The following is a 14,968-nucleotide window of genomic DNA, read 5'->3' on the forward strand; positions in this document are numbered from 1 at the left end:
GATCTGTGTGGTTGGTGTGTGGCTTTTTCAGACTTCTGACTTGTCCAAAGAAACAGGATTTTTTCTACGTTTACAAATGGACACAAACACACAGATAAATGTTTACTCTTAATTTTGCACATGCACACAGTCATGTATGCAAAACAAATCACTTCTACACTTTCCTTTTTTGTTTTGGCTCTAGATATTTTAGTTCCCCTCCTCCCATTCCTCTTCCCAGTTTATTTCTCACCAAAGTGTTTTGACCTACTCACAACCGACCGGAGAAATGAGTCACGACACTCAGGATGCTGACACCAAAATATCTCACCTTATTTACTTTGGAAATGTTTACGTGTGTCAATCTCTCTTCGTTTCCTTGCCTTCCACTCACTTATACACTCTCCGGAGCCCCTGCTGTGCTCATAGGTGATACTGACACATGGCTGCTACATTTGCTGTTTTCGCAAATCTGGCTCTTTTGTTGCAGTGTCTATTCTTACTCCCCTCCGGTCTCCATTCAGCTTTGTGTAAATGTCACTCTTCCCCAGTCGTTTCTCTTGGGCGCTGCGAATTTAGAGTCGATCAGTTATGCTGTCAGTGAAATATCACTCAAATTCAACACAACAATAAGTCATAGTCTCATAGGGTTTTGTGTTGTGGTAATACCACTTTTTTGAGTTCCATTTATAACAATAACATCTGAATCAATCAATTCAATAATGCCATGCATGTTCACGATTTTTATCAGTCCCCTTACAGTACTTTTTGTCCTTCACATGTGGCTTGAAAAATAATGTCCATTCTTCTTGAATAAATTGATAATCATTTATTTTAAACTGAAAAAAGTTATTGTACTTAAACTACTAGCTAGTACTGTTTTAAAAGAAACATTTTAAAACATTTTCCCCTGACATGATTCAGCATTTACACAAAATTTTGACATATTGTCATTCTTTCTATGTGTTCCTGTTGAATATAATCTCTTAGTTTAGGACATTTGTGGGATTGTGTGTGTAATAAATTAACTTAATTAAGCTGGGTGGTGCTTTTTTAATGGAGAAATATTTTATACTGTTGTACTACAGGTATGTTTGTATGTATGTATGTATGTATGTATGTATGTATGTATGTATGTATGAGTCTTCCGATTATTTCTCAATTAATCAGTTAATGATTTGGATTGTAAAATGGCCTTAACAATTTTTCATCAGGCAAACTGACCCAAAACAAAAGAAAAGCAACAAATCCTGACATTTGAGGAGCTGAAACTTGTGAACAAAATTGTTTATGGATTAATTGGATATAAAAATTGTTGCAGATCAATTTTCTGTTGATCAGCCAATCGTTTCAGCTCTACATGTATATTAGAGATGACAAAAGAGAATTTAGAAAAGCTCTCAAAAACTCTTCTGTGGCACGGATGTTTCAGTTGAGTTACCATATAGAACCTAAAAGTGAGTACGCTTAAATTGGCCATTTAGACCTTTGTTATTGCCACAAACCTTGTGCAAAAAAATACAACAGTCTCATGATTTTTTTTACCATATTGCTTTTTTGATCTCAATACCATAATTCACGGCAGGTGAGTCAAAGGCTAAATCAACTAGCCTTAGCTCACTGTCCTCATGCGTATGACTGTATTACACAATGACTGTGTGGATTATTGTTGTTCTCATAACCCTGTCTTTTGCTGTAACCGAGTGTCTTGTTGTAAGATAGAGAAAGCATTGATGGCAGCAGTTTGTTTACAGCCTCTCTCCGTAGACTTGTGGTTGCAGGTACCGATAATGGCAGCTAATTTCAAAGGCCTTGTGGGATCTGTCCCCACCACAGCCCGCCGTTGTCCCTGTGGACCTTTGTGTGTATGTGTGTGCAAGAAGAGAGACAAAGTGAGCAGTTGGGTGATTAGCTGTCTTTCCTGTGTGTGCACGTCTGTGTGTGTGTGTGTTTGTATGTTTCAGCCTCAAGTGGGTTTAATGGGGATTTGGGGAGGGTGTGAAAAGCCCAAGTGACGCCTCACAGTAGGCAAGCCGCTGTTGGGAAAGGAGACTAGGCTGAAGCCCGGCCAAACTCTGGCTACCCGTAACTGAAAGGGGGAGATGGCACCAGGGGGCCCATCAAAGCAAATGCTGAGTTTTTATATGTATGTGCTTATGTGTGTGAGTATATGTGGATTTTAATTTATGAAGGCAACTTAAAGAGGTGTATGACCCACATATGTGTACAATAATATGCATTTACTGTATGATCTAACACCTAGACTCCCCTCCTTTCTTTCTCCACTCCCTTCCACAGGAGATGCAGCTGGAACATGCACGACAGGCTTTTATCCAGCGGGACCAATCCCACAGCGGCTCCATCTCAGCCCTGGACTTCAGGGAGATCATGGTCACCATCCGGCCACACATGCTCACGCCCTTCGTGGAGGAATGCCTCGTGGCGGTGGGTTTTTTGTTTGGCTCTGCGGTGTTCTCATCTCATTTGTTTTACTGTCATCCACAGAGCCAAAGTCAGACTGGTTAAAAATAGTGAGTTTGGTCACAGCTGTGCACCTGGGAGTTATGATATTTTATCATTTTATGTTAAGAAAATGTTGTAAAAATTGATATATTAGGGCATTTTAATACTGTAATAATTTAATATTGCACATTAGCTGCACTTTTTTGGCCATGATACAGGTGAATGTACATCTATCTTTGTCACTTGATGGCTATGTTGTGATACAGTAAAGTAACTATATATCTAACAAAATCTTGGAATGATTAACTGCAAGATGATGCTCACTCTGGAATATCAAAAAACAAACACAATGTTTCATAAAGGGCATCTCTACATATACACGTTATAAGCAATGTTTGCTACTGATTTGGTAGCTAAAATCAGCTACAAAACTTAACATACTAATATTACCGTAAAGAGGTAAAGGCAGGACTGTTTCTTCCCTTCTCAAGTCTTCTTTCTTGTCTTTTGTCCTCCCTGTGTTCATTTCTTTCTCTTACACTCCCACAACCAAACACCATGGCTTTCCCTCCAGCTGTCTATCTCTCATGTCTTCCTCTTCCTCTTTACCTCATCTGTCGCCTCTCATCCGTCCTCTCTCTTCTTCCCTCCCTCCATTTTTTTTCCCTCTCTCTCAACTGCCCCTCTTTCTATACTTCCCTCCCCCGTGTCTCTGTCTCCCTCCCAACATGTCATTAAGTCTAACCTCTCTGGCAGTGTCAAAGCCAAGCAGGCCAGCTGAATGGGAAGATAGAGACAGAGATAGATGGGGACTGGAGCTTTACAGTCCATCATCTTTGCCTGTGTGTTTGTGTGTGAGCAGCTGTGCATGTGTGCTCTATTTGTTTTGAACTCTGAGATGTTTGTCTTTTTTTGTGTCTTGTCTTTTCCTTCTGTGTGTTAGTGTTTTTGTTGCACGTGTGTGCGTCTTGTGTCTGTGTCCATGTCTTGCCCCATTTCATAAACACCTTGTAGACTCTGTCATTTTCTCCACTGTGTTTACCTCACCGACCAGACATCTTGGTGTGCTGTTAGTAAACTCTCTCTCACGCTCTAGTGTGCGCGCACACACACACACACATACATACATATATCAAAAATCCCATAAACACTGAAACACTGCAGACACATTAAAGGCGGTATTATGGCAGAACACAAACATTGAAACGGCAACCTTTAATTCACTCACCAAAAATGGTAAATGATCAGCGCCACACTCTCTCCCCCCAAATATTGTTCTCCTCTCCCCCACTGTGAAAGACTCTGTGTTGGATATCGTGGGAAGATCCATGTCTATAGGCTCATAGATATGAACAGATACAAAAGTGACTCTCTGTTAGGGCAGTTTCACCCAAGCCAAAGCTTCCCTCCCATGTTGCAAACACAGAAAGCAGCTAGCAATCTTCCTGCATGTGTCTGTAAAGCAAACAGTGCCATCTAGTGAAAGGAAGCTCTCAATTTTCAGTGGAGAAAAGCAAAGCCCCAAGGCTCATCTGATACTCTGGCCTTAACTACCCAAAACAGGCAACAACATTCAGGGAACGTACTTGAAACACACATTACTAAACATGCAGCAGTTAGAGCTGCTTCGCTAAGAATTTGAGAGCCTGGTTTGATAAAGATGGGATCCTGGCTCTCATAAAAGAGTTTGTGGACAGTCTGGAATGTCCTTAAAGGCCCCAGCGTCTATTTTTAATCCGTTACCTTTTTTCTATTTTCTGTTCTTTTACCACTTCCTCCACCTCATAAAGAAAGTTAATTAAACTCCACGAGAGTGTTCGTCTTGTGATGGAAAAAGTAGCGGTTGAAACAGGTTTACTTCTCCCTGCGGAGTGATAGTAGAGAAACGCTGCTGATTAACCATTGATGTTTGTCAAGATATCCTCTTGACAAGTGATTTTTTTTTTCTCCCATAATCATGATATCTAAATCCATCTCTCAAGCATTTGTTCTATTTTGAGTATAACTGTATTTATGTATGTGTCTTAGTCTATTGCCTGTTAAATTCCCCGTCTTCTTCTTTGCCCAGGTTGCGGGTGGCAGCACATCCCATCAGGTCAGCTTCTCCTACTTCAACGGCTTCAACTCGCTGCTCAACAACATGGAGCTGATCAGAAAGATCTACAGCACCCTGGCTGGCCACCGCAGAGATGTGGAAGTCACCAAAGGTACCTAGGGAGAAAAAAAAAATTACCAAACTTATATATTATATAAACATAGGCAACCAAAAAGCAGAAGCACGTTTATGATTATATGCACATGCACTCACATGTAGTGATGTTTTCTACATGTATGCAGTGCAAAAATATAGACGGCATATAGGACAAATACTCCCAAATAAATGTGAGCATACAATGTATATGTGCTCTCACACACAAACTGGACAACAGACAATATTGAAAGTGTGTCCCACATAATGTATTTACATCTATGTGTGTGTTGAAAGGGAGGGTGGAAACTTGTTTTTGTTTGGTTTTCTTCCTTCCCGGTGGCATTTAAATGGGCACATTGGATGCCACCCAGCACACGTACTGCATACCCACAATCCCTGATGGTGCCTGTCTTGTCTATTAGACATCCTGGCACTGATCTGTGGACCGCTTTATATGTCCTGGGATGTGTTTGGTTGAAAATTAAATTTCTAATTCTTCAAAAAACAGACAAAAATGAGAAACGATTTGATTTATCAAAAAAAGTTATGCGCCCACTTTTGAGGCTGTTGCCTCCTCATAGATCAAATGAACCTTCAGTTCTTATAACCCTTCATTATCTAAATTATTGCAGAACAATAATGTTAAACTACAAGAAGCTGAAATTTGGTGTTTTGTTATATATTGATCCAACAGATTCAATGTGTTCACTGTGCCTCCCTTTCTCTAATGGTTAGTTTCTTAAAATCCTTATCTCTCTCTCCCTTGCTTGCCCAACTTGCTGTCCCTCATTCTTTTCCTCAATACTTGGCAAAGAGCCTAGTTGGCTCTCTCTGTCTGTCTCCCTTTCTCTGTCTCTTTCTTTCTGACTCTGACTCCTGCTCTGGTCGTGTTTAAGAAACTGTTTTGACCTCTCTCCACATGGCCCAGGGCCACTAGTGTAGCCTTATGATGCTATCTGAAGCCTTATCAGGGGTGTGGACCATAACCAACCCAGACCAAGAGCCCATGTGCTCCCCAGGCTGTTCCCACCATGGGTACACCAAGACTGGGCTTGGCTGGACCCATGGTGGCCCATAGCCAGCTAGACCTCCACAGCCACCACCCATCCACCCTCCACTCCCTGAGTCATTAAGGCTTCCTTAGGGACTTCAAGTGCTCCGCTCCATGTACTACTAGCTGGCCCACAAACACATACTGTACACACTCCAGCATGTATCAAGTGTATGTGTATTTTGCAACACACTCACCCCTCACATTTCTCACATACACACATGCATTCAAATACATTAACACAGCCAAGCATGCACACATGCGTAATAATCCTGATTGATTCCGTATGTGCAACAAGGCCACTGTTTTGCCTTAGGGATACCGTTGCAGCGCTTAGCGCGTACACAACTTTTATTGAGCCAGCAGTGTACAACCACAAGGCAAATAATGAGTGTGCACCTTTGTGAACAGGTTAAAATCAAGTGTATGTTGATGAAAAATATGTGTTAACACATAATAGTGTACATGTATGTTTACTAGCTATTGCCATAAATGATGATATATGAGCCTGTTCCCATCTGAGGACGACACAAATGATTGTTCTAAAATTTAAATTGATCAGGTTTTTTTCTAGTAGGGTTTCTTGACTACTTAACTATCTCAGGTTGCTTTTTATATCAGTATTTACCCAGTGGCATTGTTGGTCAGTTGTTCCATACTAAAATTCAAATTCTCAGCTATACTGTACTGTGCTTTGAGTTTAATGCTATTGAGCAAGCAAGTTAAATAAAGATGGTGACGATTCAACATCAGTATGTTAGCATGCTGACATTAGTGTTTTCTCAAAGCACCAATGTTTTTAAGTACAGCCTCACAGAGCTGCTGGCTGTAGACTCTTTGTTGTCATTTTTTTTATATAATTGCTTTTATGCAATTGTTTTCTTTTTTATAACTATGAGTTGTTTTTGATGTCCCTATTATATTTTACCTGAATGTTTATTGTCTTGCCTTGTTTTCACTACTTTTTTTCTTTTTTTGATGCATACATAATGAACTTTGTAATAAAATAATGCTGTATAAATAACAATTATTATTATAATACGCTGAAGAGGCATCCATTAGTTTGCACTCATTAACAAAAAAGCAATAATTGTCTTAACAAAGGATGAGAGGATGAGTTTAATTTTAATAAATCTGTAGTATTTAGCTGTTTAAATGCTCTAAGTTTTTAAGTGTCAGTCTTCAAATGTGAGCAGCTGTGTGCAAACAGATTTATACATTTTTCACATTTGACAGTTGAGACTATAGAAAATAAACTCATTTAGTGCATATAACACAATACAATTCAACAGCACCACAAACTGCAGCCTCCAAAATGACCATAAAGTTGAATCAACCTCTCTTAAATAGTTTCAATAAAAACTGAACATTATAACCTTCATTAGGGAAGACTCTTTTATTAAATTGCATTAGTTTTAGGTGTACTTAATAAACAGCTAACTGAGTGTATGCTATCAGGGAAATGTGTCTGGACAAGGCATTTATGTAATGGTCACTTCACAAAGAGGAAATATAAAAAAGGGGATAAAGGTCAGACAGGTGTGTGTGTGTGTGTGTGTGTGTGTGTGTGTGTGTGTGTGTGTGTGTGTGTGTGTGTGTGTGTGTGTGTGTGTGTGTGTGTGTCTGTGTGTGTGTGTGTGTGTGTCTGTGTGTCTGTGTGTCTGTGTGTGTGGTGACTACAGGCTACAGGTAGACAGGTTATCAGCATTGTGATCTGTGATCTCTCCAGACAGAACTCTGTCTATGTCTGAGTGTGTGTGTGTGTCTTTGTGTGTTTGTGTGTGTGTCTAGTCTTGTGTAAGTATGCTCTCACATGCTTGTGAGCATCACCTGCATGTACCCATGGATATATATATATATATGTGTGTGTGTGTGAGAGAGAGAGATAGAGAAAGAGAGCATGCCTCAGGGGTAAGCTGAGCCTCGGCGGGGTGAATGGCTCCAGTGTAGGACGACTTTGTCACAACCCCAGCCTGCTGCTCTTTGAATAAAGCAGGTCAAACAATGCTGACTCCTCCACTGTAAGCCAGCCTACAGTCAACCTGTTCTTTATTCCACCAACAATAGACCAGGTTTCAGGTTACAGCATACTAAAGCTGCCTCAAAGAACTCCATGAAGTCCATAACTCTTTATGTCTATTTTCTTATGATGAATTCAGCATGCTTTGACACTTCTCACTTGTAATTAAAACTATGTTACAGAGGGAAATATGCATAAGTGACAGAACTTGAAGAAAAAAATCCACCATAAAGCGTCAACATTTAAAATAGCCAACTAAAAAGAGCAGCAAGAACATAATGTAACGTTCAGTACAACCCAGCAATCCAGTCTTCATTATCTAATCATCCATCCACCTCAGCCTTAGATTCAGGAGGAGGAGTGTATATGGCTGTGGCTGTGAAGCAGTGGACCCACTATTCACTGTAGATGTTGCTGCCACAAAAGGGCTGTTCCTTGTTACCTATTCTGTTTGTAATTTTCATGGACAGAATCCCAATGCACAGCCAAGGAGTTGAGAATATCCAGTTTGGGACATCACAATTGCATCGCTCTCTGCTGATGATGTAGTTCTGTTGGCTTCATCAGGTCATGACCTCCAGTATGTGCTGGACCAGTTTGCAGCCAGCTGTGAAGCTGTTAGGATCATTGTTGGCGCCTCCAAATTTTAGGCCGGAAAAGGGCAGATTGCCCTATTGGAATTAAAAGAGAGTTGATGTCTCAAGTTAAGGAGTTGTGGAGATGATGTTGGGGACTTGCGTGCCAGTGAGGGTATACTGGTCCTCAGTTTTTTGGATGTTGTACCATTGTACTCCTGAAAGCCTGAAAACAAGCCTCTCGATTTACCTGTCAATTTATGTTTCACTCAATTCAGAGTTTATCCACAGCTCCTTTGGATTAAAATGAAACAACTGAGGTGGTTTAGGTGGCATCAAATCATGACCATTCCCAGACCCAGAGCACACTGGAGGAATTATGAATATCTCATCTGGTTGAGATCCACCAGGTTGAGCTGGAGGATATGGCAGAGGAGTAAAATGTCTTGACTGATACAACATCTGCTTCGTTTACTGTCACCTTGACCAGGACACAGACAGACGGCATCAAATGGAAAGATAGGGATATAAGATGTTTTCATTGTGTTTTCTATTTATTGTGTTGTAAATGTTGGTTTATTCATTAATTTTAGTACAAACTAAATAAAAACCTCCCTTTTTTGTAGAGGAGTTCATTGTGGCAGCTCAGAGGTTTGGGCAGGTGACACCCATGGAGGTAGACATCCTCTTTCAGCTGGCTGACCTGTCGGAGCCCCGTGGGTAAGACAGACAGACAGACAAACAGACAAACACACACACACACATTGGCAAAAAAACATCTCTAAAGCTTCAAAAACAAAAAAGGCCCACAGAAAAATCATGCTAGTTTTGATTTAATACCTCTATTTTCATAATGTGACAGTATTTTGGATGTAATTTGCTTTTCTATGTCTAATCTAGTCTTGGGGTGGATAATATGATCTCCGAGGAAATAATCATTAGTAATGTGGATCTGATGGCCAAGCAGGTAGTGACATTCATTGGATGTTTCACTGAGAAAAGGCAAACACTTAAGTTCAGAAAATTGTAGCTTTGTTACTGCGATAATGGAAGGATTGCATCTTCGTACATCAGTCATTTAACTTTTTCCTCAGCTAGTCGGGGAGAAAGCCTATCCCACACTTGCCCCCCACAGCACACCTTTGGCCCTAACGTCCATAACTCAGATAGACGAGCACTTTCTTCCTTCTCAAACTTCTCTGCAACGGATCAAAAGAATCAGACATGACTACATCAGTGCCAGAGAATCGTCTTTCAGTCCAAACCCAATCCAAACTCCCATTCATGTAAAAAAAAAAAAAAAGGGGGGCAATTCAAGCTCCTATAATCCGTGGCACAAAACAACTGTATATGTCTCACATTCCCTCACTTCCTCTGCGTCTGCCTCGCGGCCCGACGAGTGTACTCATAATTTCTAACCCCGGCCTGAGACACCACCTGATTATTATTTCTGGGCAATGGGATACTTTAATAGCCCTCTCCACTCCCCTTGATTGGAGATGCGAGAGATAATAGCCCCAATATTCAGAGGAGAGGAGTGGGGAGAGTGGGGAGAATGGGGAGGGGGGGGATTTGGCGTTCCCCGTTCCCTCAGCCTGGGAAATCTGGGACCATCATAGAGATGCAATGGAAAGACTCATAAAGGCAGTAGTTTTCTATCCAAAGGTTAAATATCTATGTTATACTTGGATGAAGGGATAAAAGAGTGGGAGTCGTCAGTTCCTGTAGATCGGTTGTCTAACTCAATCATGCCAAGCGTAGGTCTGGATTTCTGAATGCCACAATATTTTCACATAGAACGATGGCAAAGTATCTGTAAAGTTTGAGTAACTTCACACTGACAGATTGCGCTTGCAAAGGTCATGTACTTGGTGATGCATGTATGAAATATTATAATCCTCTGAGAGTTTTTACAACAGTTGAAAGTTACTCCAAACCTCCCTCTCCCTCCTCATTCTCTCTCTCTTCACCAGACGTGTTGGTTTAGTGGACATCGAGAAGATCGCTCCGCTGGAGGAAGGTGCCCTGCCCTACAACTTGGCAGAGGTCCAGAGACAGGTACAGAATATGAAGACTTGTTGATGTGTTTGGTTTCCTCTTCCACATTGGCAGCTCTTTTCCATCTCGATACAATCTCTAGGGTTAGATGTCACCGTGCAGATGACTGAGATTTATAATTAAAGATAGTGATATCTCCTTCACAGGTAATTAATCTCCAAAACCAAAACATCAGTTTGATTTAGGATTTTGGCATGAATTATACTATTAATTCACTGACACATGTGTATTAGAGTTACATAGAAGTGAAATTAAGCAACACAGGAGATGTAGACCCAAACAGGCTTTGTGAAGTATAAAGTTGATAGTTTGCCCCCAAGTTGCCGGTCAGCCAGTACACATCAGTCCTACTCATTTATAAAAGTTCATACCAAGGTTTAGAACCCAGTGTGTCCAAGTTAACACCACTAGACCCCCCCCCCCCCCCGCCCACTCCTCCCCACTCCCCACTCCCCACTCCCCAACTCCCACTCCCCCTTCACATGTGGTTGATGTCTTAAAAAAAAAATACATATACTCAGAACTCCCAAATCCACACAAATAAAGAGAAGCAGAAACGTCCTCATTAGCTAATGAAAGTCAAACATACTTCACATTGTAAATAATAGATGTGAAAAGACTTAAGACAAGTTGTAACCAAGAAGAGGAAGGAGGACGTATTGAGAGCCGGACAGATGAGCAGAGGAGTGTTTTCTTTCTCGGGCTGTTTGGTCAGAGTTGTGTTGCCGGGTGGGTTCCAGCGCTACAGTGAAGGCTTGGCCAGGCCATATTGGAGCAGGCTGGGGCCAAAGGGGAGCAAGCAAAGGGGCCCAGCACTACACAGACGCCAGTCCCACCACAATGAGCCACTTTAGGCCCTTGTGGTTCGGCCTCGGGGGCTGGCCGCCAGCTAGCTGGAACTCTCTCTCCTCATCTTTCGCTTGTTCTCTCCATTTCCTTTTTGATCTACTTCTCCCTTTCTCTCTCCCTCTCTCTTATTTCTCTACATGTTTGCCGGTTTGCCTTTTCTCTCTCTTTATGTCCTGTTAACTTGTTCCCTCTTTCTCCCTCAAACATCCTGACAGTAAGTATTGCCAAGTTTCATCAGTCCTCAGGCAAACAGAGCTGAGGAGGATGGGAGAGTTTGTGTAGAGGGGACGTTTGGGCAGGAAGCAACCTCTGAGGATGAATTGTGGGGGTGGGGCTGGGGTTCTCTCTGACAGTTGGACCTGTTCTAGAGACTCCCATTCCCCTCACCCACACACACAGACACACACACACACACTCACACACACACACACACATACATACTTACCACACTGCACCCCCCCTCTCCCCAGGGTCGAGAGGCCAGGGCTGGGCAGACCAGACAAGGCAACAGGTACCTCAGGTGGAGGAGGGAGTGTGGCTAATGTTACTGTGTGGCTAATGCTACTAACACTTTGCTGCTCTCAGATCACTTTGATTCTAATTTTATTTGACAAATGGTTTTTCAGACTAGTGTAAGGCAGATTCAGTTACACAGAAACTGCCATTCTAATGCAGAATGAAAGAATTAAGCACTGACAATAAATACGTCAACAGATAATACAACCATCTCTGTATATGTCCTTAGTTTCAGATGGAGAAGTGCAAAGAATTAACTAGTTATAGTTGAAAATAAGTAATTGTAAATTAAATATAAAGGGTGTGTGTTTACATATATTAATATTTAGTATATTATGCTTTAAAATATTAGATATTTACTTTATAGAAATTGCACAGGAAAAGACAGTTGCACAGAAAGTTGATCATACTGGTTTTTTGGCTCAGTGCAGGGATACAACACTACATATTAGGTGGTGGTTAATAGGTTTACATGTTTTATGCAACAGTCTTAAAACCTAGAAAACACTCCGATCTTTTCTTAATTTCTAACCTTACTCACCACATGATCACTTGTGCAGGACTTAGTGTTGCTTTCAGCAGTTACTCTGTCTAGTTCTAAAATGATTCTATCAACTAGTCTATCAACAAAAAAATTAAGTCAGTTTATTTTTTTAAGTCAAGGTGCCAAAGACATGTCTGGTTACAGATTCTTAAATGAGAAGATTGGCTGCTTTTCTGTTTCTATAGCTCTGTAATCTGAGAAGCATTGTGAAGACGTCATCTTGAGCTATTGGAAATAACGATGGCAGGTTTTTTTTCACCATTTTCTGACATTTCATAGTCAGTTAAACAGTTACTCAAAAAAATAATGAACACAATAATTGTAGAAAGTATGATTTTAAAGCATGTTTATTTGTACACTCATCAATTAAAGATATTTTGTTACTCTCATTTCTTGTAAGCATAATTAGTAAATGATCATTATGATTAAAACCAATGTCCATCATGAAATTGGGACTTGCTGTCAAACACTATACAACCTGTGTGACAAATTCTTTATTTAATAGCCCTTTATCTTGCAGGGTGGTGGAGTTAGATGTGTGGCATGCAATGTTTTATGAAGTACATGTGGAATGTTTTAGAGAAATGTCTGAAACTGTGAGTTGTCTACTGGCATGTCTCTCTAACTGTTTTAATCTGTTCTGTTCCACTGTGAGCAGCAGTTGGGCAGTGACGGCTCCCGCCCCATCCTGGTCCAGGTGGCAGAGTCGGTCTACAGGTTCACCCTTGGCTCAGTGGCAGGGGGTAAGAGTCACGCCCCATTGGCTCCCTGCATACCTTCAACCCACCACCCACCTACCTGCTTGCCTGCCTACCTGCCCCCCCCCCCGCCCTCCACTGTCCTCATAAGAAAAGGGTGAGAGAGAGAGAGAGGACAATGGCCCCTCTATTGCCCTTTTGCTTGCTTACAAGAGCAACGGTCACTCCCCTGCTTAAAGAGAAGTTCTCCCTCTCCTTCTCGTTCTCGGTCAGTCTCTCTCTCTCTCTACCGTCCCTCTGTCTCGCTCTGTCCCGTCTCTCGTCTCTCTGCGTGCCATGGGAAAACCCTCTTGTGTGGATTCTTTTGTACCTGTATGAGTGATCACAAGAGGGAGGATGAAGGTGGGGGTGAAGGGTGGTGCCTAGGCCTTGTGTTTGGCTCCAGACTCCCCACTGTTTGTCTTCTCCTCCTCCCTTCCTTCATTCCTCCCTTCTCCTCCTCCTTCTATCCCAAGGGAGACAGCTTAATAAGGAGGTACGGGTCCGCCATCCCTTCTTCTCTTTCGGCCTCTCTCTAATTAAGTCTGTCGCCTTGGGTCGGTTCTTTTTGTTTGTGTCCGTCTGACAGGCCGAAGACACTGAACTCAAAAAACTTTGACGTTCTTAACATTACCCCCACATACTTCCCCTTCCTCCTCCTCCTCTACCTCTTCTTCCTCTTAAAGGGTCAATTCACCCAAATTGCAAAAACACCTAGTGGTATCTCGAGTGGTATCACTGCCAGTAGTTTTTCACCCCAACATTATGACGGTGAATTTAATTTTGTTTGCATATTTGTGAGATTTTAGCATTAGCATAATCAGCGACCTCTAATTGTGAGGTTGCGCTCACTTTCAGCATAATATGTAACCTCTAAAATAATTTTTCTACTCAACAACTGCTGTTGAGTAGAAAACTATTGTATTTTTTCACTGGTGAACCAACCATTTAATCTACATCTGTAGCTGAACTTTGCTCAGGTTATTCCTAACAGTTTGAACATATTTTCAAAAGAAAAAGTAGCTTAGAGTCATTAAATAACATATGACCCTATCTACTCTTCACTCCTCTTACTCATTTTTTCAGCTTTTTCTATTGTTGTTGGCTTCAATTGTAAAACACAAAGATGTATGCACAAGAGTGGGACATGGCTGTCATAAAAGTAAAGCACTTAAGTGAAAGTTGTGTGTTGAAATAAACAGATAATACCCTCATAACATGTGGTCAGTATCTAAAAAAAGCTTTTGTTTTATTGTCTGTAGCTGTGGGTGCCACAGCAGTGTACCCCATTGATCTGGTCAAGACGCGCATGCAGAACCAGAGGAGCAGCGGCTCCCTGGTGGGAGAGCTCATGTACAAGAGCAGCTTCGACTGCTTCAAGAAGGTGGTGCGCTATGAGGGCTTCTTTGGACTTTACCGAGGTCAGTATGCATGAATGTTTTGACCTGCAGCCATGGTTGTAAACCGCACAGTCGATACTGTCTTTGATGCTTTAATCCTGCAGTACTTGTGCAAAAGCTACTGTTGCTTATACTTGCTGGAGTCTTTACGTAAAAACACTCCAAAAACAGTATTTCCAACTTACTGACAGTCAAATTCACAAAACAGGTTTTGGCAAAAAAGGAGCTGAGATGAGAGAAAAGAGAGAAGAGGCTAGTAGTAAGGACAATAAAAGAGAAGGGAAGCAAGAGGAGATGAGAGGAGAAGAAAAGTGTATGGGGGACAGGAGGGCGGTGTGAGTTCACCTCTCTGTTGACCTGTCTCCTTTGAAGTGATTACCGACTGGCTGGGGACTTTCAGAGCAGGACAATGAACATCACACGCAAGGCCACATACCTTTAGGCCTGTGTCATGATGCGGTGATGTCGTGCGTCTAGACCTACACACTCATACAAACTCATACACAGACACTGAGCAGATGTGCAAGTATGTAGACATGCACACACGGACATGCAGGTGGCTACTTGGGCATGCAGGTACGCACA

At 41.7% G+C, this 14,968-nt stretch overlaps 1 protein-coding gene across 1 annotated transcript in view; it reads left to right on the forward strand.

The window, feature by feature from the left end:
* slc25a13 (solute carrier family 25 member 13) overlaps nucleotides 1–14,968 on the forward strand; it is a 46,121-nt gene that overhangs the window by 13,163 nt on the left and 17,990 nt on the right. The window contains exons 6-11 of the mRNA XM_022747280.1: nucleotides 2,278–2,424; nucleotides 4,511–4,649; nucleotides 8,906–8,999; nucleotides 10,253–10,337; nucleotides 12,905–12,989; nucleotides 14,246–14,404. Of these exons, the coding sequence (XP_022603001.1) occupies nucleotides 2,278–2,424; nucleotides 4,511–4,649; nucleotides 8,906–8,999; nucleotides 10,253–10,337; nucleotides 12,905–12,989; nucleotides 14,246–14,404 (709 nt within the window). The remainder of the gene's footprint in view (nucleotides 1–2,277; nucleotides 2,425–4,510; nucleotides 4,650–8,905; nucleotides 9,000–10,252; nucleotides 10,338–12,904; nucleotides 12,990–14,245; nucleotides 14,405–14,968) is intronic.

This window comes from Seriola dumerili, unplaced genomic scaffold, assembly GCF_002260705.1.
Source record: "Seriola dumerili isolate Sdu_G_001 unplaced genomic scaffold, Sdu_1.0 BDQW01000110.1, whole genome shotgun sequence".
NCBI classification, from domain to species: Eukaryota; Metazoa; Chordata; class Actinopteri; order Carangiformes; family Carangidae; genus Seriola; species Seriola dumerili.